This window comes from Anolis sagrei, chromosome 3, assembly GCF_037176765.1.
Source record: "Anolis sagrei isolate rAnoSag1 chromosome 3, rAnoSag1.mat, whole genome shotgun sequence".
NCBI classification, from domain to species: domain Eukaryota; kingdom Metazoa; phylum Chordata; class Lepidosauria; order Squamata; family Dactyloidae; genus Anolis; species Anolis sagrei.
This window is the reverse complement of record NC_090023.1, coordinates 177,512,875-177,539,346: the sequence shown is the minus strand read 5'-3', so window position 1 is coordinate 177,539,346 and position 26,472 is coordinate 177,512,875. Positions and strand designations below refer to the sequence as shown.

General features: G+C 40.1%; 1 protein-coding gene across 2 annotated transcripts in view; it reads right to left on the bottom strand.

The window, feature by feature from the left end:
- MCU (mitochondrial calcium uniporter) overlaps positions 1 to 26,472 on the bottom strand; it is a 214,756-nt gene that overhangs the window by 19,594 nt on the left and 168,690 nt on the right. For both annotated transcript variants that reach the window (XM_060768819.2, XM_060768820.2), the window contains exons 2-4: positions 18,531 to 18,600; positions 10,833 to 11,003; positions 7,990 to 8,094 (exon numbers count right to left, since the gene is read on the bottom strand). In XM_060768819.2, the coding sequence (XP_060624802.1) occupies positions 7,990 to 8,094; positions 10,833 to 11,003; positions 18,531 to 18,600 (346 nt within the window). The remainder of the gene's footprint in view (positions 1 to 7,989; positions 8,095 to 10,832; positions 11,004 to 18,530; positions 18,601 to 26,472) is intronic.

Sequence of the window (26,472 nt, the reverse complement as noted above, 5' to 3'; positions counted from 1 at the left end):
AATGTTCTACTCCACATAGCTACTGCTGCTTCAATAGCTTAGCAGAACCATTTGCACTCCGTTTTATAGGTGAAATAGAGAATGACGCTATTATGGTTTCAAAAAACGACTTACTGAAGGCTAAAGTTTAAAGAGACAATATGGAGAACTACTTTCTTTGGTACTTCTAAAAGGAAACACAAATCCAAACATGGGGGTTAGTAATTTGCTTGTACTTGCATCTCCTGTGATAAGAATCTAAAAAGTTTTACAATGGACAAGTGTCTATCACCAATTATAGAGAAAGGACAGTCCAGGGTTTTAGTTTAGTCCTTCAGAATCTAAATTCACCATTAGGCCACACTACGTCTTGCACTTTTCTCTGTTTCTCTTCACCTCACAGTCAATCCTACAGTTCTTAGAGCTAAAGGGAAGGGCTTCAAATTACTTCAACATGCACTAGTTTTGCAACTTAACTCAGAAAGAATGAAAATATAATAGGCAAAATGGAAGCTCTAAAGATGTGAGTGCCTAGTCCCAGAATTCAGAAGGATTTGAGATCAGTGATCAGTAGGTCGAAATCAATTTAACAGCAATGTGTACAACTTGTTATCATAATCAACTGGATTGAAATATTCCAGTTTACAAAAGAGGATGCACTTACAAGACCAAGGAGGCAGTAATACCTGATAATATTTTAGAAGTCCATGCACATTGTTATAACAAATGTGTTTAGGTGTTACTCATGTTTACACGTAAGTATTAAGAAGTCACAAACAATACTGTTAAGGCTAATGTAAACTCTTCCTTGAGTTTCTACCTTAAAATGAAGTATTATAGATATTATCAAAACAGAGCCAACTAAAGTGTGGAGAACCTTGCATGCAGTACATTTCAGCACACAATCTTCAGGCTTAAGCTTGCCTTTGTAAAGTCTCAGTGAAATCTATAAAACAAGCCAAGTTTGACAGAAATCAGTTCAGCATATGAGTAGGCAATGCACACAGAGGGTAGATGGCACAATATTTGAATCACATCAATACCTGCAAGCATTGTTTTCTATATCAGTGTCTTTAATCCAGTGGTTCCCAACCTTTTTTTGACCAGGGACCACTTAACCAGGGACCACTTTGACCAAGGACCACTTTGGCCAGGGACCATTTAACCAGAGACCACTCTCCAACATTAGTACCAAAAGGGTTATGAATCAGTTTTTGGTCAACTTTAGATTTCTTTGGTTATTTGGGGTGCTGATTCAGAAAACTGCATTGGGTAGACCACATCAGCTCTAGTTTCTGATACAGAACATAAGCCATCCAGTAGTCACCATCTGCTCGCCCAAAGAAAACCATATTTAATAAGTCTCAGCACTATAAGAGTGTTTCGTGAGACCAGTCACTTTTGTTGCAATGGTGTAGTTTTCATTCTTGGGGACCATTGGGTGGTCCACAGACCACAGGTTGGGAACCACTGCTTTAATTAAACATGAAGTACAGTAAGACCCCTCCAGATATTTTCCTGGCCAGACTATGGTTATCTAAACCCTCAGATATAACTGAACACTATTTAATTACCAAATGTCCCAGCAAACCATAGAATTGCACTGGAGGACCTAGAATCTCTAGAAATTTGCTGCGACTTTAGTAGAACTTTGTGATAACTTCCAGAGGAAGCATACCACAGAATCACCGGAGGACCTAGCAAATTCCAAGAGAGACATTTTCCCGTGGACATGGGTAACAAACAATGGATACAAGATCTGAAGTTATATTTTATTTATTTATTTATTTAAAACATTTATATTCCGCCCTTCTCACCCTGAAGAGAACTCAGGGCGGAGCACAGCATATACACGGCAAACATTCAATGCCGGGACACAAATTCACATACAATACATAAACATTAAAAACATTTATCAAAATATTAAAATACACCATTTAAAACCATCCTAGTCATCCGCATCAAATCTAATTGGCCTGAAGTTATAGGGGTCTTACTGTATCTTCATATCACACCATGCTTCAAAATATCCAAGAACCACCTTACACTAGATTAGAGCCATGCACAGGAGAAAAATGATGGAACTAATAAGCGTGATTAACCTTTTCTTTCCTGAATCAGATAGCATTGGACATCTTACGAAACAGAGCTGATGTAGTGATATCCATGCCAGCAATCTACCACTACTGTTGACCTCAAAAATACTTTGCACCCTGAAGAAAATGTCAAAGGACACATATATGGTTTATTACCTCTGCTGATAGCTTAAAGTATAAAAATCAAATTAAACAGATTGCTTTCCTTTTTTGTGAGAAATATTTTATGCTTAGATTTCAACCTACACACTTGGCTGCAGTCCTCCATTAAGAAACCAGTGTGAAATTTAAAGGGTAATGGTCTAATTGTGTGTATTTTCATAGCTGTTATGAGATGTGCCAATGGGTATGATGTAGACTAAACTCTTCAGAATTGTACAAGTGAGTGAAATGACTGCTACGCTGTTTATTATACTTTGCCAACAGTCCTTTTAAAATTGTGGATGTGGCTTCTCTTCTTATGCTTACATCTATATTACGTATGTTGATATCAGCCATGCACAAACCTTTGTTTCAGAAAATGGAGCAAGTCCTTCTTCTTATATCAATGGATGAATGACAACTACCAACTTCATAAAATAATTTGATGCAAACTAAACTTCTCCACAGAGCCAATTACTCCAACAGTTACACTACTCCTGATGTTAATTTCTACAAAGTAGCATGGGAATGGGAACATTAAACTTTCCTATGGTATTAGAGGTGACTATACTGCAACTTGTTAGAAGAGTACACTTCCACTAAATTATATGTCTCTGTTTTTGCTAATGAACTTTAGACACAGATCTGGGACCAATGATGTATTATTTGTCCACCTCAAAAATTTATTAGTTACATCTTGTATTGTTTGTGTTACATTGTGTTGCATTATGTTACAATACAATCTGAGCCCTGCCACATGCATAATGGAGGACCTTCTCACAGCGACACCAGAGACACTCCAAGTGGCCAGCTTCTGGTCAAAGAAAATCTAGTATAACGCCAAGTTTTTAAACTTTGTTTGTGTTTCTAAATAAATTATAACTGTACCCTCAACTTGTTATGACATGATAAATAATTAAATAAATATATAAATGTACCTCCATTGTGCATGCACAATTACATGCACAATGGAGGGCCTCCTTGCGGCAACACCAGAGGCACTCCAAGTGGCCAGATACTGGTCAAAGGACATTTAATCAACTACCAAGCTTGCAAATTTTGTGTTTTGTCTGCTTGTTTGTTTTGTTCTGTTAGAAATGTAATACAATTGTCTGGTTGCCCCTGACACGATATATATATATATATATTAGGGCTGGGCGGTTTCGTTTCGTAATTTGTTAAAAATTCATTTTTTTTTATAACGAAGCGATTTTGAACCATTCAGGAGCATCTGAAAAACGAAGCGAATTTTTCAATTCGTTTCGTAATTGCTTCGTATTTGTTCTGTATTCGTTTCGAAATCGTTTTGTTATTATTTCCGCATGTCTGGGGCAAGTTTTACAGCTGTTGTATGCTTAATTAGTGAAAAAAAATTATAAATATCACACCAACAGTCAACAACAGAGGGAGAGGGAAGCTTCAAAAGTTCCCCCTGTCCCATTTGGAGGTTTTTTAGCGTATTGCGCGGTCGCGTCTGCCATTAACGAATTGATTTGTATTCGTTTCGAAATTGTTTCGTAATTTACAAAATTCCGTAAATATCGAACTTTTTTAAAGAAAAATTTCGGAATTCATTTAAATATCGAAACGCAAAAAACCCCAAAAAACGAATCGAGTTTAGAAACAAATTTTCCATAGTTGCCCAGCCCTAATATATATATATATATATATAGAGAGAGAGAGAGAGAGAGAGAGAGTGTTGTTATGTATATGGTATGAATCGCCTATCCATGGATTCGATACCCATACTCCAAAACATATTCCCTCCTAAAGTGTTTGTGGGCCCCTTTAGGTCCTCCAGCACGGTATGCTTCCAGATCACGTTTAATCAAAATATAGGGTTTGCTTATTCTCAATGGCTTTAGGTATACATTGAGATCTTGGGGCATATTCCCACCTTGGATACTGAAGTCCTACTGTTTTCTCATCTTACTGTTTTTAATTTGTTGTGTTTTAAATAATACTGTAAATATCTAGAAAAATGATGACATGTTTAACAAAATGAAAAACATTCAAAGAATTAAAATCTCAATATCCAAGAAGATTCATATGCTGTTAGACTGGCGAGCCACGTTTGCATCAGGAGTTATATTAAACACCTTTTCCTATGCTTCCTCTGTATGGAAAGACTGTATAAAATATCTGAAAGGCTATTTGAGAACTTCTTGGGAGACTGAAGCACCAAGAATCAGAATCTGTCATTAACTGATGACAGGTTGATTCTATAGTTAACAACTGTCTGAATTCAAATGTGTCAGACTGGAACTACCAAATACCTTTTTTCCTTATGAAAAACGTAAGACCAAGCACATGTAATCCTCATGCTAGGAACGGACAAGCTGCCTGAGCAGGAAATGCAAACTGGAGTGTGAAATCAGCTTGAGGAAATCATTATGTTGTATTTTTTCTGCAGCCAAATGAATTCGCATTAATAGCACCGGAGGTGTAACATGCCAGTTACATCACAAGTCTAACATGCTAGTTTAATAAAATAATATTAAAACTACTAAGAGGTTTGATCTGAGTGGCACTATTCAAACATGCTGTTAGTGAGAGCAAGACAAAAAAATGTAACAAATGCCTAAGAAAGAGAGGTTTCAGAAAATCTGTGCCAGTTCTAGGCTTAGTTGTTCACATAACAACAGTCCTTCAGATCTCTTTTAAAACAAAAACTTGGCACAGAAGTTGAAGTAAAGACCGTCCCTGTTATTTCCACCTGATTGGATGCCATAGCTTATCTTCTCAAAAGAGCTTTGAGTGCGATTTTCCTGTTTCTTGGCAGAGGATTGGACTGGATTTTTTTTTGGTCGTGTCAGGAGCGACTTGAGAAACTGTAAGTCGCTTCTGGTGTGAGAGAATTGTCCGTCTGCAAGGACGTTGCCCAGGGGACGCCCAGATGAATTGATGTTTGATTGGACTGGATGACCCACAAGGTCTCTTCCAACTCTTTGATTCTATACGAAAGGAGGTTCCATCTGAACATTAGGAAGAACTTCCTGACTGTGAAAGTTGTTCAGCAGTGGAACTCTCTGCCCCAGAGTGTGGTGGAGGCTCCTTCTTTGGAAGCTTTTAAACAGAGGCTGGATGGCCAAACGTTGGGGGTGCTTTGAATGCAATTTTCTGCTTCTTGGCAGGGAGTTGGACTGGATGGCCCATGAGGTCTCTTCCAACTCTATGATTCTATGATAGGCTCTCCACATTTGCATATTGAATTATTTGCAGTTTTGATTGTCTAGGAGCTTCTCAAGGCATTTGTAGGCCCTCCAGTGCGATCTTATGATCAACTTCCTGGGGACCATACAGTCATGCTGGATGACCTAGTGATTCCTAGAGATGTATTCCTTCAGATTCCTACAGATGTGTTCCAACCCTAGTGAATATGGAGGGTGTGCATACTGTAATGGACTTTTGTTGTAAGTACAACACAGGGTTTCTTTCAATCATTATTTTGGGGTATAGTAAATAATAACAACCCAAACATTGTTGAATATGGCCTTGCACTCTTACCTATTACCCTGGTCATCCCTCTAATAGGCCCTGGAAATGAGCAACCACAGATTCGTACCTGCTATTGCCGTTAGCCTGTTGTAGCACTGTACTTAATCCCGGCCCCCTCATATTTTGAGTTTGCACTAGCCTTGTGTTATTGTGATAATTTTATGCTTATGTTGTTTTGTGAATTTTAAGTTATGCTGTTTACTTTGTATGTTTTGGTGATGTTACTTGGAAACCACCCATGGTCCCCCTCGGGGAGATAGAGCGGTATATAAATAAATAAATAAATAAATAGATAGATAGATAAACAAATAATTATTATTACAGTAATTTCTTATTGCCACTACAACTTCAACAATTTCCTAGACCATCCCAACAGCAAAATCAAACCTTAAGAATTTTCCAAATCCAAAGAGCACTTTGATTGCCAGCTGCCCTTGACTCCCAATAAACAAAGTCTCAGATACCTTCATGAGCAGACTGCTGACAAAGTCTTATTATTTTTCTCCTAGTACACCATAACTTTTGTAAGAAAATTATAACCCGGATCTATTGAAATCTGAAGTTGTTGTTCTTAATTGAATAGTGTCTGCAAAAAACCTGAGAGACAGCATAATGTAGTGGCTTGAATATTTGAATATGACCCTTGAGACCAAGCTTTGAGTCCCTGCTCAGTCATAGAAACTCACTGAATGACTTTGGGAAGTCACACTATCAACCTCAGAAGAGGGCATAGGCAAATACATTTTGTCGGGAAAGTCCCATGATATACCTTAGGTTGGCCATAAGACAGAAACAAAGGCACACAATATCACAACAACTCTGAAAATGCAGAAAATAATTTTTGTTTGTAATATATGTGTTTAGGTGGGATATCAATAATTTGCCCTGACACTGAGCTCCATTTCTAGTCTTTTATGCCACATGGTATTCCAAATGCAAGAGTCTTTTCAGGAAGTTTGGGGACCATTTTTTTTTTTTGCCTACATCAATGGATGAAATTCTGCTTGCTATTCCTGAATCAAGGCCCATAATCAGGAGCATCAAAACATCAAAAATCATCCAGGCGTCCCTTGGGCAACGTCCTTGCAGACGGCCAATTCTCTCACACCAGAAACGACTTGCAGTTTCTCAAGTCACTCCTGACACGACAAAAAAATAAAAATAAAAATCAGGAGCAGAGCCTTTCACGAATAATGCAGTCCAACAAAAACATTTTTTTGGCATCTTGGTTTTTCGGTTCTGTTCCTGGGGTTATTTGGAGTACTGATTTAAAAATATTGCGTTGGATAGACCACATCAATTCTAGTTTCTTAGGTATAATGTATTTAGTGGACTGCAATGGACTGATTAGGATGATGATTTGAACTGGTGAACTGTTTTTAATGTGCAATATATATCTATAACTGTTTTTAATTTATGCTAATTGTATTGTATGTTATGTTTTATATGGTGTTGGCATTGAATAGTGCCTGTTGGTCGTAGTCTGGTGTTGGTAGTGGTAGTCTCTCTTAGGGGGCCCGAAGGACGGGATATAAATGTTCCAAATAAATAAATAAATAAATAAATAAGGTTACCATGAGGTTCTTGTGGGTTTTTTTGGTCTATATGGCCATGTTCTAGAACATGGCCATATAACCCGAAAAAACTCACAAGAACCTAGTGATTCCAGCCATGAAAGCCTTTGACAATACAAGGTTACCATGACTTTCTATGGGTGAGTATATGGCAACTGGTGTCTCAAAAACTAAAGTTGATGGGGAGAAATTGGTGCCATTTTTGGAATCTGCAAGTCAAATATACCCAGGATCTCATCAGAAAACTGAATGTGTGACAGGCCAAACAGACACACCACAATGACCTGACTTCCTGATGAAAAGGTTGCAAAAAAGATGACCAGAGAAATAATGTGTTTGTCATCTCTGTATTTTCCCCCACCAGTCTGCTACTTTTCAGTACAAAGCCATTCTTATAGAAATTGGGATTTTTTGAAAAAATAACTGAAGATAAATATGGATGATTGGGGATAATATGACTGATAATCATAGGGCAGATAGTTAGGAAGGGCACAGTAGGTCTGCTCTAGAAGTGCTGAGGACTTGCAGATGATACTCAAATCTTTTCAAATTTATCTCCATATCATAATGGCCAGGGATAGCAAGATCAATGCACAATTCCGAATGCATACACTTGCGTTAAGTATGTTTCCCATCAAGAGATTAAAGTATCTTTTAAAACTGACTTCTGAAAATGTATCCCAATTACTTCAAGGTTTTACCTCTCTTTGGTGGACGAACATGATAAGTCAAGTCATTAATTACTAGTTTGAAATCATCAAGGAGTAGAAGATCTATGCCTGTTGAAGAGGCTACACGTGTCCCATCTGTAAGGTAAAAGAGAAATAGTTTTGTAAAGAGATGGACGTGCTTGACATTTATAATCGCATACTGCTTTCCAGTGTAACTTTAGTGGATAATAATAATAATAATAATAATAATAATAATAACAACACTTTATCTATATTCTGCCCTTCTCACCCCGAAGGAGACTTAGGGCGGATCACACACACACGCCAAACATTCAATGCCGCTTTGTATAGACAATACACAGACAGACAGAACAGAAAGGAGGTGTGTTTTTTCGACTCAGTGTCCAGCTGTTTTGGTGCTATGGAAAGTTGGGCTTGAGTTAAGCCACAGGGGGTGCTGTTGCTCCATCCTCTATGACGAAGAGCAGTCAGGACTTCCTCCTTCCTTTTTGGTCGCCCAACATTTTCTGATCTTCTTTCTTTATGGTGTCGTAAAACACCTCCCCTGCTTTTAGCTGTACCTAATTTCTCTAATTACAGCTAAAGCTGTTTTCGACTGCTTAGGTAAACAGTGAGCAGGGCTGACAGCCGGCAGCTCACGCTGACCCGGGGCTTCGAACTTGCAATCTTTTGGTTGACAGATCTTAATAGTTGCTGGTGATTTACCAGCTGTGCTAAACCTCCGACCTTAATCTATCTATACACATAATAAAAGTGAAAATATGTATGTGTGTACTGTATGTGGCTGGGGTGTCCACTTACACAGACAAGCTCCTGCCTACACAGCTATAGTTCGCACTATTTAGGAGACACCAGTGGCCCTCCCTCCAATGATATTGCAGGTATAGTGAGTGCCAAGCACATGTAGAAGAGCCCTGCCAATGTTCTCCACAAATGCTTATATGTTACTGTTGATTGCTTATTGTCTATTTTGTTTATGTGATTTATGATTTATATTGTATTGATTGTTTATTGATGTTTTATTTTATTGATGTATTACGGGCTTGGCCTCATGTAAGCCGCACCGAGTCCCTTGGGGAGATGGTAGCGGGGTATAAATAAATTATTATTATTATTATTATTATTATTATTATTATTATTAAAAACCATACTACCCACCATCCAAATGAAGGCTTTCATACGGGGACAATTTCATCCTAGATTTGATGTGTTTCCTCCATCACAGACATCCCAGTGTTTCTGACTCTCTCCACTGGTGTGGAATTTGCATGACCCCACCCACTGTTTCTCCCTTAACTCTTGCCTATTCTTTTCTGTGGCACACAGCAAACAGAGGAATTGATCACCAACTGAACACACTAGGTTTGGGGAGAATTCACCATGATTTATAGGAGTTGTAGGTACTGGGGTGCATAGTTCACCTGCAATCTAAGAGCACTCTGAAGTCCACCATACATGGAACTGGACCAAACTTACTACACAGAGAGCCCATGGCCAGCAAAAAATACTGGAGGTCTTTGGGGAAAATTCACCTTGATTTGGGGGAGTTGCAGTTTACCTACATCCAGAGAGCACTGTGAATCCAAACACCAATGGACCTGGACCAAACTTGACACACATACCCGATATCCCGAAAGCTGATTACTGGAGGGATTTGGGGAAAACTGACCTTCCTTTCAGGGAGTTGTAATTCACCCACAACCAGAGAAACTGTGATCTCCACTGATGATGGACCTGGACCAAACTTGGCACACAAAACCCCCATGACTAATTCAACCTGTTGGAGGGGTTTGTGGAGATTGACTCACCATAGTGAGAGTTTTAGTTTACCCTGAAGCCAGACAGCATACTGAACCCCACTGATGATGTATCTAGAACGAACTTACTCAACATAACAAACTTTACTGATGGAGTTTCTCAGAGCTAACTTGACATACTGAGAGTAACAGTTCACCCACAACCTTATGCATTTTGTACAATTTCAAATAACCCAGGATATGCTGGGTAGCCAAGATAGTATTTTATAAAAGTAATAACATTCCAAGTCATTTTCAGGAAATAATTCTACAACTGCAAAATTGATAACTAAATAGGTTCCAAAATCTGAGCTGCCCTTGTTTTAATAGAGGGCCTCTAATTCAGAACCATCCACTGTAAAACCAAGAGTAGAGACATAAAGCTCTTCCTCAGGTGAACAAAATGTAACTCTGTGTCACATGCAGAGAGTGCAAGTAATTCACAATTCCAAAAATGCATTTTAAATTCAGATTTAAATTTATGTCCACTTGTTAAAGGGAGCAATTCCAAATGGACTGACCAAACATCTGAGTGAGATTGCTACAGACAGGATCACAATAATAATGTAAGAGAAAGTGGCAGTACTTTGAACATGCCACATTATCCAATGGCATCTCAATTATTGATGGTCCAACACACCAGTTGGTAACATTTAGTAAAGTATGAAACCAACATAATAATTAAATGCCAATTATTACACTTGCAATGAAGATCTTAAGTATTTCTTCCAAAAACACTTGTAAAATTATACGGCCGCGCCACTGATCACATACCTCAGCGAAATAAATGGGCTTGATTTCTTTAACAGAAAATGTGGTTGTAGAGTCAGAAATAATACCGAAAGAGTATAACAAGCAAGCTCAGTTGAACTTGTTTCAATTAGCATCCCATTCAAATCAAACAGTGGGCACATGTGAAATGAATCAATCAGGTCACACAAGCCTTGCATAAGTATCCAAGAACATTTGGAACATTCATGAGATCACTTGAAAGCTTCTTCTATAATGTATTTCGGTATGTATATATATGTTTGCTTCAGTAATGTCCAACTATACCTGGTGAGTAAATGGCAACCCGGTCAATTCCCCGGTCTTCTGCCTGTAGTTGTCGTAAGAATACTCCAACAGAGTCTGAGATAGGCTTAAGTGTAAACTGGCAACGTTCGCGGCGTGATGGGAGATTCACAGATATTACAGGTAATCCATTTTGGTAAACCACTGTAACATCTAGAGGGGAGAAAAGAAAAAAAGCTGAAAGGTAATCTGGAGTTAACACACACAAACACAGGCTTCCTCACCTCAAGCAGCAGTGATAGTATTTTGATATCTAGTACACAGCAAAGGCGTATCTCTGTTGTTATGGGTATCCTTGGGGGTATTTCTGAAATAAATTTATTTCTGTATAATGCTATTTGTCTAACACAGTGGTTCCCAATCTGTGAGTCCCCAGACGTTTTGGCCTTCAAGTCCCAGAAATCACCTTATGAACAATCTAGGACTTTAAGAGCGTCCGGGGAGGCCCTGCTCTTGATCCCGCCTTCATCACAAGCACGTTTGGCGGGGACAAGAGACAGGACCTTCTCCGTGCTGGCCCCTTGGCTATGGAACGCCTTCCCTAAGGAGATTAGATTGGCTCCCTCACTCCTAACGTTTCGGGGACAAGTTAAGACATGGTTATATGAGCAAGTGTTTACAAATGCAGAGTAACTGATATAGGAAATGGAATCACCTGACAATGGAATTTGGACAACGTTTTTAACTAGGTGACGCTGATGATAATTAGTGCTGGTTTTATTGTTTTTATTATAATTTTATATTGTTTTGTTGTATTAAAGTTTTAATGCTTAATCTGTATTTTGCCATTATTTGTACTGACTTGTTGTAAACTGCCTTGATAGGCTGAAAAAGGCGGTATATAAGTATAGTAAATAAAGAAATCCTAATAGCTGGTAAATTGGCTGGGATTTCTGGGAGTTGTAGGCCAAAACACCTGGGGACCCAAAGGTTGAGAACCACTGCTCTAATATTTTCTTCATGAAAGCCAAGTGTGGTTAGTCCTACGACTTGATCTGATGAGATTACTTGGCTTGGCGTTGGGAAAGAACTCTGGACTATTCATATGCTTTGCCTTTGTTGGACTACTTGCTAAGCATGATTACAGACTGCCTTGACTATGAGATCGTGAGCAGCTGCATTAACAGAGATTCTGTTAATGAATGATTTTATGAGAGTTGAATGAAAAGTAATGCCTCCACCTTCGTAACTCCTCAACAGATAGCAGTACTGGTATGTGGCAGGTACTGGCTTGTTCAGTAGACTCTCCTCTACAGTTCCATTTTGGTAGGAAGCCTTAGCATTGAATGGTTGTGTTGTTAAAGTGCGAAGTATGGAACCTTGCGCAGATGGTCGGTCAATGCAACTTAAGCAATGTGCAGTCATTGAATTCTTGACAGCAGAAGGTATCACCCCAAAGAAGATTAATCAGAAAATGCAAGCTGTTTATGGTGATTTTGTTGTTGTGAGTACTGTGTGTCGTTGGATAAGTTTAAAGATGTTGAAGTGACACCTTCAGCTGTCAAGAATTCAATGACTGCACGTTGCTTAAGTCGCATTGACTGACTGTCTGCGCAGGGTTCCATACTTCACACTTTAACAACACAACGGTTCAATGTTAAGGCTTCCCGCCAAAATGAAATTGTAGAGGAGAGTCTACTGAACAAGCCAGTACCTGCCGCATACCAGTACTGCCATCTGTTGAGGAGTTACGAAGGTGGAGGCATTACTTTTCATTCAACCCTCGTAATGCAAGTGGGAATAAAGCATGACGTTACAGGTCAGATTTAATACCAATCTGCAATTTTGTGTTAGGTGCACAAGACCCTGACTTCCCTCTTCCATGCTGTCTTTTCTGCACTAAATTCCTTGTTATTTGCAAGCTATAGTGGAACAGCTTGAATCACGCAAACAATGGTTTTCTGAAATATCATTTCCCTGCTGACAGTTTCAGCTTCAAAAGTATTATACGAAGTCATCCATAATGGTAAATGTCTTCTGCTTGAGATGGGAAGCTCTGATGGAGTGGACCGGGCCCATCTTCGTAATCTCCAGCTTCAAATGCAGGAGAGAGGAACTATATCCTCAGCCTCTGTCTGAGATCTGAATTAATAGTCTTGCTGAACTTCCATTTCTCATTCCTGTATTCCTCATCTCATTCTGTATATCATGAAAATTCATGCAAAGGATGTACAGTAGACTGTTCTCCACTGAGATCTAATTCTAGGACATTCCCTCGACTCCAGGGATACCAAAATCCATGGATGCTCAAGTCTAATTATATACAATGGCATAATAAAATTATATCCCCTATATTAAGAGGCCTCTGGTGGAGCAGTGGGTTAAACCGCTGAGCTGCTGAACTTGCTGACCAAAAGTTTGCAGGTTTGAATCCGGGGAGTAAGGTGAGCTCCCACTGTTAGCCCCAGCTTCTATTAACCTATTAACCTAGCAGTGAGAAAACATGCACATGTGAGTAGATCAATAGATATTGCTCCGGTCGGAAGGTAACGGCGCTCCATGCAGTCATGCCGGCCACATGACCTTGGAGGTGTCTACGGACAACGCTGGGTCTTTAGCTTGAAGATGGAGATTAGTACCAACCCCCAGAGTCGGGCACAACTGGACTTAATGTCAGGGGAAAACCTTTACCTTTTTACCTATATAAAGAAGGCAGAATTGAGGATTTTTAAAAATTTAAGTCATAGATGTTTTGTTTTGTTTTGTCGTGTCAGGAGCGACTTGAGAAACTGCAAGTTGCTTCTGGTGTGAGAGAATTGGCCGTCTGCAAGGATGTTGCCCAGGGGACGGCAGAATGATTTTGATGTTTTTATCATCCTTGTGGGAGGCTTCTCTCATGTCCCCGTATAAGGAGCTGAAGCTGATAGAGGGAGCTCATCCGCCTCTCCCCTGGATACAGAATCTGTGTTTATGAAGGACTGACTATGCCTTTTCTTTCATATGTGTAAACAGAATGCTCTCTTTTGATGACATTACAAACTCTTTTGTCTTTATTGATAGAAGAGTATTCTGACCTTGTTCCTTGAATCTGGCTCCTTTTGAAAGCGAGGAGACTTTGGATTCTAATCTACATAGTGTTCTGAATTATTGTTGATGTAATATCTCTATTTATTTTTGCCGTATACAGGAATAATTTGGAATTATCACTAATTCAGTTGCTGCAACCTGAATCATGGCCCTGGCTGTCCAATATTCTCTTATCTATATTGAAAAAATATGTTATATGAATTCATATATCTCAACTTTTCTGTTATGAATACTCATCTGATACCACAACTGCTATCAAGTAAGCAATGGTGACTGGTACCCACAAGGACTGGTAGGGTAGGGTGAGTAATTTTTAAGTGAAGTCCCCTATATAAAGTGGCAGAGGCAAGCAATTCTGGTTTTGAACCCTTACTCCTTATTTGGATAAAATACATAAATAAATTTGCATTGTCGTTGTAGGACAATCACTTAATATTTAGCATTTAACTGAAGTGGAAGACAGATATTTTTTTGGTTGGGTGTTTTCAAGTTGTTTCTGACTTATGGAAATCCTACCATAAACCTAACAATGGGGTTTTATTTAGAGATTTATTTAGAGGGCCTTTGACCTCTCATATATGGAGAGTGTGTGTGATTTGCCCAAGGCAACCCAATGAGGATTCAAACCAGGGTCTTAGTCTAACACTCAGATCATTACACCCTGTTGGTGATATAGATTCCATAATACCATGTTTGGCTCTTTTCTGATGGAAAGTGTGCCCATCTCTGAACATCTCATTTAATATTGTATTTACTTTTTACTTGTAAGCTGCTCTAAGTCCCTTTCGGGGTGATAAGGGCGGCATATAAAATGTCACAAATTAAATAAATAAATATCATGTGCTGGTTGTAAGTAAGAAGGCAAAGGCTGTTCAACAGTGGAACTCCCTGCCTCAGAGTGTGGTGGAAGCTCCTTCTTTGGAAACTTTTAAACAGAGGCTGGATGGCCATCTGTCGGGTGTATCTCGTGCTTTTCCTGCATGGCAGGGGGTTGGACTAGATGACCCATGTGGTCTCTTCCAACTCTGTTATTCTATGAAAGGCAGCCTAAATGCTGTATGTGTGCTCCACCAGGCTTCTGAAAATGAGTTTTGCAAATAATGTAAACAGAGACTATACAGAATTGCGGTACACAACAGCATCCAGGCTTCCAGCATGGCAAACAGCTGTTCAAGCCAGATGTTAGCTTTAGGACTCTTTTGAGAGAATTTTAAATTTGTATAGAAAGCATTAAGCAAGGCTTTCACTTTACCAGAACTCATGTGAAGGGTTGGTTCTGAGGAACTCAGAAAATTTCTAATTTTTGTAAAAAAAAATCTGTGTGGGACAAATAAGATTATACAACTCGATTTTGGAGACTCTCCACCACTATAACTCCAGTGACTTTTGATTAATTTTTCTTGATGTTATTCAGTGTGATGTCTGAAATACTTCAGTACCGAAGCAAGAAATGTCAATTACCCCTCTTTGGCAGATACTCGCCCAGTGGTTTTTGAGTTATGTTAGTCCCACAAACGAATGTTGCATTTTTATTTATATAGACTAGCTGTACCCGCCATGTGTTGCTGTGGCCAACCTTCCTCTTTCTCTACTTCTTTCTTTCTCTTGTTCCTTCCCTCTCTTTCCTTCCTTTTTCTTTGCTTCTCTTCTTCCTTCCTTCCTTCCTTCCTTCCTTCCTTCCTTCCTTCCTCTTCCCTTCCCCCCTTTTCTTTCCCTTCCCCTTTCTCGCTTTTCCTCCTTCTTTGCCTATTCTTGGACTGCAATTCCCAGAAGTCCTCCTGATCTACCTACCCACCTACCTACCTCCATCTAATCTATCAATCTGGAGGATTGCTGGGAGTTGCAGTCCAGGAATAGCAAATTGGAAATGTGCAGGAATTGGGATGCTTCCAAAGAAATCCAAGGAGAAGAAAGCTTGCATCATGGAAGCAGTGCATTGTTGTGGTTCAGTCTGAGCCTTAGCTTTCTGAACCTGAGTCTCCTCTGGACGAGGAGGATGATGGGTTACAGATTTCTGAACATGTTCCGGCTAGTGAGGCAGTTGAAGTAGACAGTGTTGATTCTGAAGAAGAGACGGCACTTCTGTTCCCCAGAGAAAAGAATGTGGGTTTAGATAAAGATAGTGAAACTTCAGAGCTCCAGGTGCAGGCTCCTTCTGGGAGCTCCGGGCCTTGTTTCCTAGGGTGACCAGGCCCGGCAGGGCGAAGATAATGAGCTAACTGGCCTTGAAGATAGTGAAGATTTGATTAGAGAAGACCGTTTACAATTAAGAGCTCGAAGAAACACACGCCTTGCCAACAAGCGTGAAGCTAGAGGTCAACGTAATGCTTTCATGTTGGGGAAACTTATTTAATGATCTGGTCGAAGGGCATTCTCTGTCAGTCCAATGTTGTTTTTACCCTGTTAACTTCTGTGGAATTACCTTGGCTTTTGCGGAAAACTTCTGGCTCTTTGGGACTTTGATTTTGATCCTGATTTTTGGAGACTTTATCTTGCTGCCATGGACTCTTGCTTAACCAACGCTAAAGGACTATGCTTCATGTTATTTGCCTTTGGAACCTGGGAACTTTGCCTTTGCATTTAAGACTCTCATTGAACTTTACTTCTTTATTTCCTTGTTTTGATTTTGCTTTTTTCTTAATAAACTACAAAACCTACAGCCTTGGTGTGTGGTGGTGTCTTGGGCAAGGTGAATCTATCCTGAGTTGCAACATGCATTTGGATCATCATCCTCTCCTAAAGGGTCTGGTCTACGGGATGCTGGGAGTTGTAGTCTGGAAGAGAGTGTGGATATGCTATTATGTGTTTTGTTTGCCAGGCGAAAAGTCATTTTTGCACATGCGCTGTAGCATCTTTTTGCTTTTTTGGCTTTTTAAGTCCCTTCCACTGTGTATTCCAGTGTTTTTATGAGTGATGGTCACTCGTTGGCCTGATAGTTGTATTGTGTCCAAATTTGGTGTCAATTTGTCCAGTGGTTTTTGAGTTATGTTAATCCCACAAACTAAAATTACATTTTTATTTATATAGATAGCTGTATTCCCAATTTGCGTCTGACATGATAATTAATTAATTAATTAATTAACTTTATTTGTACCCCGCTAACATCCCCCGAAGGACTCGGTGCGGCTTACAAAGGCCATGGCCCTCAATAAAACAACAGCATAACAAATACAACAATAAAACTCATAAAGCAAACCAATAAACATTAAAGCAATAACAGTAAAACATTAAAACAATACATCATGACACATTTAAAACTAGGGGCCGAGCCAAATGTAAAGTTTTTGTAAGATAATACAATCACTAAGATATTACGTCATCAAGAACAAATAATCATGAAGATCCTTATGTAAGCAAGGAACAGTCAAAAGGAAGATGAAAGAGCATAAGAAAACACGTATCTCTTCTTAAAATTCAGCTGTTTAAAAATGCCAAGACAAGCAAGATGCTCCTTAATTTTTTTTAAATGTCATCACATTTCAGACTAGGTTCTTGTGGGTTTTTTCGGGCTATAGAGCCATGTTCCAGAGGCATTTCTCCTGACGTTTCGCCTGGATCTATGGCAAGCATCCTCAGAGGTAGTGAGGATTTAAGACTGTTTCAGCCTACAGTTTACTCTTACCTGCACTTATAAATTTATTTATTTATCTATTTGCAGCATTTATATTCCGCCCTTCTCACCCCGCAGGGGACTCAGGGCGGATTACAGTGTACACATATATGGCAAATATTCAATGCCAATTTTGACATACAACATATACAGATATACACAGAGGCTATTTAACTTTTTCTGGCCACCAGGGGAGCTGTCGCTTTTCATCGTCCACCTGCGACACTGATGAAGTACTTCCGCATTCCCCGCATGCTTTTTTGCTGGAGTGCTTTGCTGGAGTCTTTTTTTTATGGCCTCATAAATTAGTTAATTTAGCCTCCCCACACTTTAAGGTGGTACTTAATTTTCCTACAGAAGCAACTGTCTTTTGGGTTGCAAAGGTCGACAACAGGCTACACAATTCGTTGGAAACCCACTCCAACCCAGGCTGGCTTCGAACTCATGACCTTTTGGTCAGAGTGATCTTAATGCAGCTGAAACTCAGCCAGCTGCGCCACAATCCCAGTGCACTGTAAAAACCACTGTTACATCCCTGTGCAAAAGCAGGAGATGCATCAACTCTTATTCATCTTTTATCAACCCATTTATCAACACCTCAGCAAGCGAGAGTCCAAAAGTGGCAGGCTCAAACCCAGAACCTCAATCAATGGCTGATACCAAATGAGAGACTCCTTCCTGGGCACACAGAAAACTGGGCGACTTGGAAGGCTGAACAGACTGTGCTCTGGTACCACGAGATGTAGAGCCAACCTTAAGAAATGGGGCTACAAAGTGGAATCCACAACATGCGAGTGTGGAGAAGAACAAACCACAGACCATCTACTGCGATGCAACCTGAGCCCTGCTACATGCACAATGGAGAACCTTCTTATAGTAACACCAGGGGCACTTCAAGTGGCCAGCTACTGGTCAAAGGACATTTAATCAACTACCAAAACTTTATGTTTTGTTTACTTGTTTGTCTGTTAAAAAATGCAATACAACTGTTTGGTTTGCTTCTGACACAATAAATAAATAACCTATTTATTTATTGTACTCACCATCAGAGGGCACTACAGTACTGCAATAGACCACTCTCATGGTTTGCCATGGAAGAAGCCGTTGGTGTGCCTAGAAAAAAAGAACACAGCAAGGTAAGATTTATTAATAAAACAGCAAATGTTATGTTATTTCAGATGACCTGTGCCAGGATATGAATCCTGCTATAGCCTACTACTGACTGCAGAGAAGAGAGTAAATCAAGGGAACCTTTCAAGAGCAGTCCCTGTCCCTGCCATCTGTCATTCAGTATGGATCGTCTTCATGAGCCAATTCTTTTACCTTGCAAATCATGCCTTTCTGATTTGGAAGGAAACGTGGAAATTATTTAAGAATCATTAAATCTTGAAGAGGCACTTTAGCCAAACAGTACTTTGGGAGTAAATTTCCACTCTAAGCCAAAGGCAGGGAAGTTCACTGTTAATCTATATAAATAAAAATGTAATGTTCGTTTGTGGGATTAACAGAACTCAAAAACCACTGGATGAAATGACACCAAATTTGGACACAATATACCTAACAACCCAATGCATGTCCTTCACTCATAAAAACACTGAAAAACACAGTAGAAAGGACTTAAAAAGCCCCCAAAAGCTAAATGTCGAAAAGCTAAATGACAATACAGAAAAAAAGAGAAGATAGAGGGAGGGAAGGGGAGAAAAGAAAGAAAGAAAAGAAAGAGGGAGGGAGGGAGGGAAAGGGAGAAGCAAAGGGAGAAGGAAGGAAGGAAAGAGGCAGAGAAGGAAGAAAGGAGAGAAAGAGGGAGGGAAAGAAAGGGGGAAGGGAAGTTAGAGAAGGAAGGAAGGCGAAAAGGAAAGAAAAAAGGGAAAGAAGGAAGGAAAGAGGGAGCGAAGGAAGGGGGGAATGTAGAGAAAGAGGGAGGGAAGGAAAGAAAGAAAGAAAGAAAGAGAGAAGGAAGAAAAGAGATAGAAGAAAAAGAAAAGGGGGGAAGGAAGGAAAGAGATAGAGAAGGAAAGAAGAAGAGAAGGAAAGACAGGAAGGAAGGAAAGGGAGGGGAGGAAGGAGGGAACGAAGGAGAGAAAGAGGGAAGGTTGGCCACAGCAAAGCGTGGTGGGTATAGCTAGTCTATATAAATAAAAATGTAATGTTCGTTTCTGGGATTAACAGAACTCAAAAACCACTGACCGAATTGCCGCCAAATTTGGCCACAAGACATCTACTAACCCAAGGAGCGACCATCATTAAAAAAATGGTTTTGTCATTTGGGAGTTGTAGTTGCTGGGATTTATAGTACACCTACAATCAAAGAGCATTTTGAACTCCACTAACGATGGAATTGAATCAAACGTGGCAGAACAGGACTCCCATGACCAACAGAAAACACTAGAAGGGTTTGGTGGGCATTGTCCTTGAGTTTGGGAGTTGTAGTTCACTTACATCCAGAGAGCACTGTGGACTCAAACAATGATGGATCTGGACCAAACTTGGCACGAATATTCCACATTCCCAAATATGAACACAGATGGAATTTGGGGGAAATAGACCATGACATTTGGGAGTTGTAGTTGCTGGGATTTATAGTTCACCTACAATCAAAGAGCATTCTGAACCCTACCAACGAGAGAATTGAGCCAAACTTCACACATGGAGCCCCCATGCCTTGAAGGGGCTTGCTGGTGTGAGCCTCCCTCCAGCCTTGCACATTCTTCCTCGCTCGAAAATGCACATCATGCTGCCATGCGCCGAGCATGCCTACTCTCCCCTCCCCACTTAGAGTCTCAGAAACAGCCCTCCCCTTGGCTGAGAGGCCGGCCAATCACTACATGCAAAGGGCTTTTGGTGGAAGGATTCACCGCCTGTTTCTGAAAAGGGAAAGAAGGACAGGCGGAGAGATCTTCAGCCTTCTCTGCCCCCTCCTCAGACCAGCAGAAGTATATGTTTTCTGATGCTCTTTGGCGACCCCTCTGAAACCCCCTCGAGACCCTCCCAGGGGTCCCGACCCCCAGGTTGAGAAACGCTATTCATAGAATCATAGAATCAAAGAGTTGGAAGAGACCTCATGGGCCATCCAGTCCAACCCCCTGCCAAGAAGCAGGAATATTGCATTCAAATCACCCCTGACAGATGGCCATCCAGCCTCTGTTTAAAAACTTCCAAAGAAGAAGCCTCCACCACACTCCGGGGCAGAGAGTTCCACTGCTGAACGGCTCTCACAGTCAGTAAGTTCTTCCTCATGTTCAGATGGAATCTCCTTTCTTGTTGTTTGAAGCCATTGTTCCGTGTCCTAGTCTCCATAGAAGCAGAAAACAAGCTTGCTCCCTCCTCCCCGTACTTCCTCTCACATATTTATACACGGCTATCATATCTCCTCTCAGCCTTCTCTTCTTCAGGCAAAAAATGCCCAGCTCTTTAAGCCGCTCCTCATAGGGCTTGTTCTCCAAACCCTTGATCATTTTAGTCGCCCTCCGCTGGACACATTCCAGCTTGTCAATATCTCTCTTGAATTGTGGTGCCCAGAATTGGACACTATATTCCAGGTGTGGTCTAACTGAAGAGGGGTAGCATTATTTTCCTAGATCTTGACACTATGCTCCTATTGATGCAGGCCAAAATCCCATTGGCTTTTTTTGCCGCCACATCACATTGTTGGCTAATGTTTAACTTGTTGTCCACGAGGACTCCAAGATCTTTTTCACACGGACTGCTCTCGAGCCAGGCATTGTCCCCCATTCTGTATCTTTGCATTTCTTTTTTTCTGCCTAAGTGGAGTATCTTGCATTTGTCACTGCTGAACTTCATTTTATTAGTTTTTTGAAGTTTTTTGAATTCTGCTCCTGTCTTCTGGGGTATTGGCTATCCTGCCCAATTTGGTGTTCTACAGGGAACTTTTGTCCACATTGTGACAGGCCATGTGGATTCAGAATAGATCTCCACAGTCACTTATGGAACCTCCACTAAGACTCTACCCTTGGAAGACAATTGTACTCCGCCATGAGTCATTGCCTATCACCTACAGCCTTTAGACGCCCTTTGCAAAACAGTAGTTGATATTTTCTTGAAGTCATCAACATCATTTCACTACAAAACGTGTCCCATGTGCTGTTCTGTTAAACAACGAATATTTGAAACGGTGATACACAGTGAATGGAAAAGTGACTTTAAAAGTGCATGTTTTCTGATGCCTAAGGGAGCAGCTGCAATCTTCCAAGAGGCTTCCCTTCACACATCACATTGTTTATGAAAATTAAGCCACCTGCATGAGCAGTCTGCACTGACTCAGTGTGGCGCTTTCTAAGAAAAAACAGGCTGTCCATTGCTGGAATTGCTGGGTAAGATCCTCTTGACACTCTGTAGTACGATATGGATTGATTCATTACACTTAGAGAAAAAAAGCTGGCTTCTGCCTTGTACTAACACAACAGTGAATGTATCACTCCTGCCCATCAGATCTAGAAAAACAACAAACTCCTTCCCTGTGTGCATATAGTACAGAAGCTTCAGTTTTAAATCAGAACGTAAAACAATGTTCCTCTAAAGCTTTTAGCATCCTTTCTTTGGCATAACAAGCATTCAAAACCACCCGAATCCTACAGGCCTGGTTATTTCTTATTTTCTGTTCCCTTTGTTGCTACACCAATGAGATGTAGGGGAAAACCCCTTGCTTTTTTTCTGCTAAAAGCTCTGAAACTACCCAAATGAGTTCTGCAGCTATTCATCCAACTACTCCAAAATTTCTGCCCTGGGGCACTTTGTTTTCCTAGTGGAATTGACTCCTTCTGTCTGGGTTCATACGAAGGTTGAATGAAAAGGAATGCTTCCACCTTCATAACTCCTCAACAGATGGCAGTACTGGTATGCGGCAGGTACTGGCTTGTTCAGTAGACTCTCCTCTACAGTTCCATTTTGGTGGGAAGCCTTAGCATTGAATGGTTGTGTTGTTAAAATGCAAAGTATGGAACCCTGCGCAGACGGTCGGTCAATGTGACTTAAGCAACATGCAGTCACTGAATTCTTGACAGAAGAAGGTGTCATCCCAAAGGAGATTCATCAGAAAATGCAAGCTGTTTATGGTGATTGTGTTGATGTGAGTACTGTGCATCGTTGGGCGATGTTGAGGTGAGAGCATCTGACTTGCATGACAAACAAAGAGTAGGACTTCCTGTGACAGCAACCACCAAGTTTCACAAGCAAAAAGTTGATGGATTGATTCAGGACGATCATTGTATCACTCAGAGAGACATTTGAAGCATAATGGGCATTTCAAAAGAATGTGTGGGTCACATTATTGCTTTGCTTGGCTATCGGAAGATCTGTGCATGATGGGTTGCGGAATTTCTTCCGTGACATCTTCAGAAAACTTGTTCCTCGTTGGCAGAAATGTATCCAATTGTCTGGTGATTATGCCAAAAAGTGAATAGTGGTAGTTAAAGAGCACATTCTAAGGATTATTTCTGCGTTTGATTTATTAAAATATTCCCATCCAAACCCAAGTAACGAAGGTGGAGGTATTACTTTTCATTCAACCCTCAGATATTCTAAAACACGACTGCAGTACTTATTCTCATACAAGATGTTTGTAAAAGGAGGAAAATAATGGAGTCGTGGATTATGTAATTCTGCTCACTATAAAGTAGTCCTGTTTTTGAAAACAAGAGCACAGCAAAATAACTAAAAAGCTGTAACTGTCATATAATATGTTTGTCATCTGGTCAACAATAGAATAGGTTCTCAAACTGGGTTTGAGCCACCATTTTGCCCTTGGAAAACATGGTTAAGTATTAGTATGTACTTAACTATCTTGCAACGTTAACATTAAGCGAATTCTAAGCACCTAGAAAAGCCAGTAAGGACGGTTGCTATTCTTAATTCTTGTTGATCATGCATAAAGAGGAATCGCAGTTTTGGTTGCAATAGATTTCTAGTGCCGTGGTGATATGTTACAATTCAGTTGTTGTTGTTAAGCGGATAAGGTATTCTACTAGTATGCAATTTTTGCCTAGGACAAATAAAACAATGCAACCAAATTTGAAAAAAAATATTCCTGGTTTGAAAGTGTTACATAGTGTAATACAAGCCATTTAAGTTCACTTGAGGACTGGGACACATGCGTAATTATTAGACATGTTAAAGTATTCACCCCTTCTATTTCTAGCTTGCCTCTATCCCAAAAATTATGAGCATCTTATAAATATTCAACTCCAAATGAAGTATTGTTATACATAGAAAGCAGAATGGACCAGACCCTATCAACCAATCTGAGCTATCACTACATCTATCTTCGAAACCACATCTCTTTTTACAAACCGGCGCGAGCTCTGAGATCAACAGGGAAGCCCTCCTCTCGGTCCCACCACCATCTCAAGTGCGATTGGTGGGGACAAGAGAGAGGACCTTCTCTGTGGTGGCTCCATGGCTTTGGAATGCCCTCCCTATAGAGATTAGGGTTGCCTCCACCTTTCAATCCTCCTGTTCCAATCTGAAAACATGGATGTTCAGACAGGCCTTTGACCTTGAGTATGCTGAACGGACCCATATGAAGCTGACAATTGACACCTGTGAATTGTTAGTAGTTAGTTTTATCTACTGTTGTTTCAGAAGTGTATTGTGTTTATTTTATGCTAATGTGACTGTGAGAGCCGTTCAGCAGTGGAACTCTCTGCCCCGGAGTGTGGTGGAGGCTCCTTCTTTGGAAGCTTTTAAACAGAGGCTGGATGGCCATCTGTCAGGGGTGATTTGAATGCAATATTCCTGCTTCTTGGCAGGGGGTTGGACTGGATGGCCCATGAGGTCTCTTCCAACTCTTTGATTCTATGATTCTATGATTCTAATGTGTTGATGGAGGTGGTTATAATTTTATGTGACTTGTTTTATACTTTTGTACCATTTTTACCAGTTGTATGTTATATGTGCACCCTGGAGTGCTTTGTAAGTCACCCTGAGACCCTTTGGGGAGACAATGGCAGGATATAAATAAAGTATTATTATTATTATTATTATTATTTATTTATTATTATTATTATTATTAGCTATACCCGGTCACACATTGCTATGGCCCATTGTGGAGAAATGGGAAAGAATGAAAAGAGAAAGAACTGGTTTCTAAGCTATCAATACACAACTGAAGTGGCAAAGTGTCAACCTAATAAAGGTCCATTTCAGTCTCCTCGAGGCCAAAGGGTTACATGAATGTGTGGAAGGGCCCTGGGTTACCTGAGTCCACACTGCCATATAACCCAGTTTTGTGGGGATTTAAGTTCTTTCTGGTTAAATTGTTTTTGTTTTTTTGAGTGAAGGACATAGATTGCTTTAGTTGGTGTCTTGTGTTCAAATTTGGTGTCAATTCGTCCAGGGGTTTTTGAGTTCTGTTAATCCCACAAATGAACATTACATTTTTATTTATATAGATTATTATTGTATCTATTTAATTGTCTCCACTGTAGACAGCCAAATATATATATATAAAAACATAAACAGGTCAAGGGAAATAAATATCTAGTTTTATTTTAGCACATTTGACCTCACCATCCTACCCAAAGATGACTAACAAAATCTTCCTCCCCCTTTCTCTTTCTTTCACATTCAGACATAATCCATTCAACCTTATTCCATTAAACATATATTATAATATAATATTGTGTGCCTTCAGGTTGTTTCTGACTTATGGCGAACCTATCATTAGATTTGTTCAGAAGGCATTTGCCTTTGCCTCCCTCTGAGAGCTGCAAAGAGTGTAAATTGCTCAAGGTTACTCAATAGGTTTCCGTGGACAAGTAGGGACTCAACCCCTGGTCTCCAGAGTCATAATCCAATATTGAACAGACTCTTTTATTAGGTTATATCATAAACACGTCTTAAATAACAAAGAGGAAACAGATTAGTTTGCTGGAAGAAATATGATTTCAAAATGGAGCAAAAAAATCACTTTAAAAAGATGCTAGTTGGGTATCTGAGAACAGAGTTGGAACCATTCGAGAATTGCACCTTCTGAATTGCACCCAGAAACAAATGAGCAATAAATTCTGATGTGACGGTAGAAGAGTCTCATGATTTAGATGACAGACTTTTACAGTGTTTCAACCTTCTCTAATCTGGTGCTCTCTGGATGTTTTGGATAACAGTTTCCAGAATTTCTCATCAAAAGATTGCAGACTATTGGGAGTCCAAGCAGAGGTGGCCCTAGGTAATTTTCAACGGTAAGCAAAAAGTATGTTGCCCCCCCCCCCCCAACCAATCATTGATATATATTTTCTGTTCGTCATGGAAGTTCTGTGTGCCATATTTGGTTCAATTCCATCATTGGTGGAGTTCAGAATGCTCTTTGATTGTAGGTGAACTATACATCCCAGTAACTACAACTCGCATATGTCAAGGTCTATTTTCCCAAGAGCACCTCAAGAGCACACTTGGGCAAAATCAACTATACTGCAAATGCTTACTTTGCGTAATGGGTTGCCGAGGCTTCCCCCGGACTGCTAGGGCTGTTGTGAGCCGAGAGGGCGCTCCTCAAGTGGTGGTCGAGGGGCATTTACAGAGGTGCCTCTGCCCCCCTGGCAAAAAAAGTGTACTGCGACCGCTTACTTTGAGTAATGGACGAGCTGCCCCTGAGTACAAGTCAAACAAAAGATACAAGGTTGGGGAAAGCTATATCAGTAAGTACTCAAAACAAATGTATGTGTCAAAACTAGAAGGAGAATAAGTTGGTGCACAACCTCACACTGTTCCATTTACTTGCCTTGAACAAAAACTGAATAATAAGTCGGGCTGCATCAAAAACATTAAGGTTCAACTGACTTCATTACTTGAATATAAAGTAAAAATCAACACAAATGTGTGCAGTCACTGAATAATAAAGAGAAGAACGGAAACTGAAATGCTAATCTTTCAAATCACTCCTTGGTTGTTGACCAGAGAAAAGTAGTGAGACTGGACTTTTAGCACACAGGTTGTTAAAATCTTTGTGTGTGCGTCCTGGGCAACTCTTAA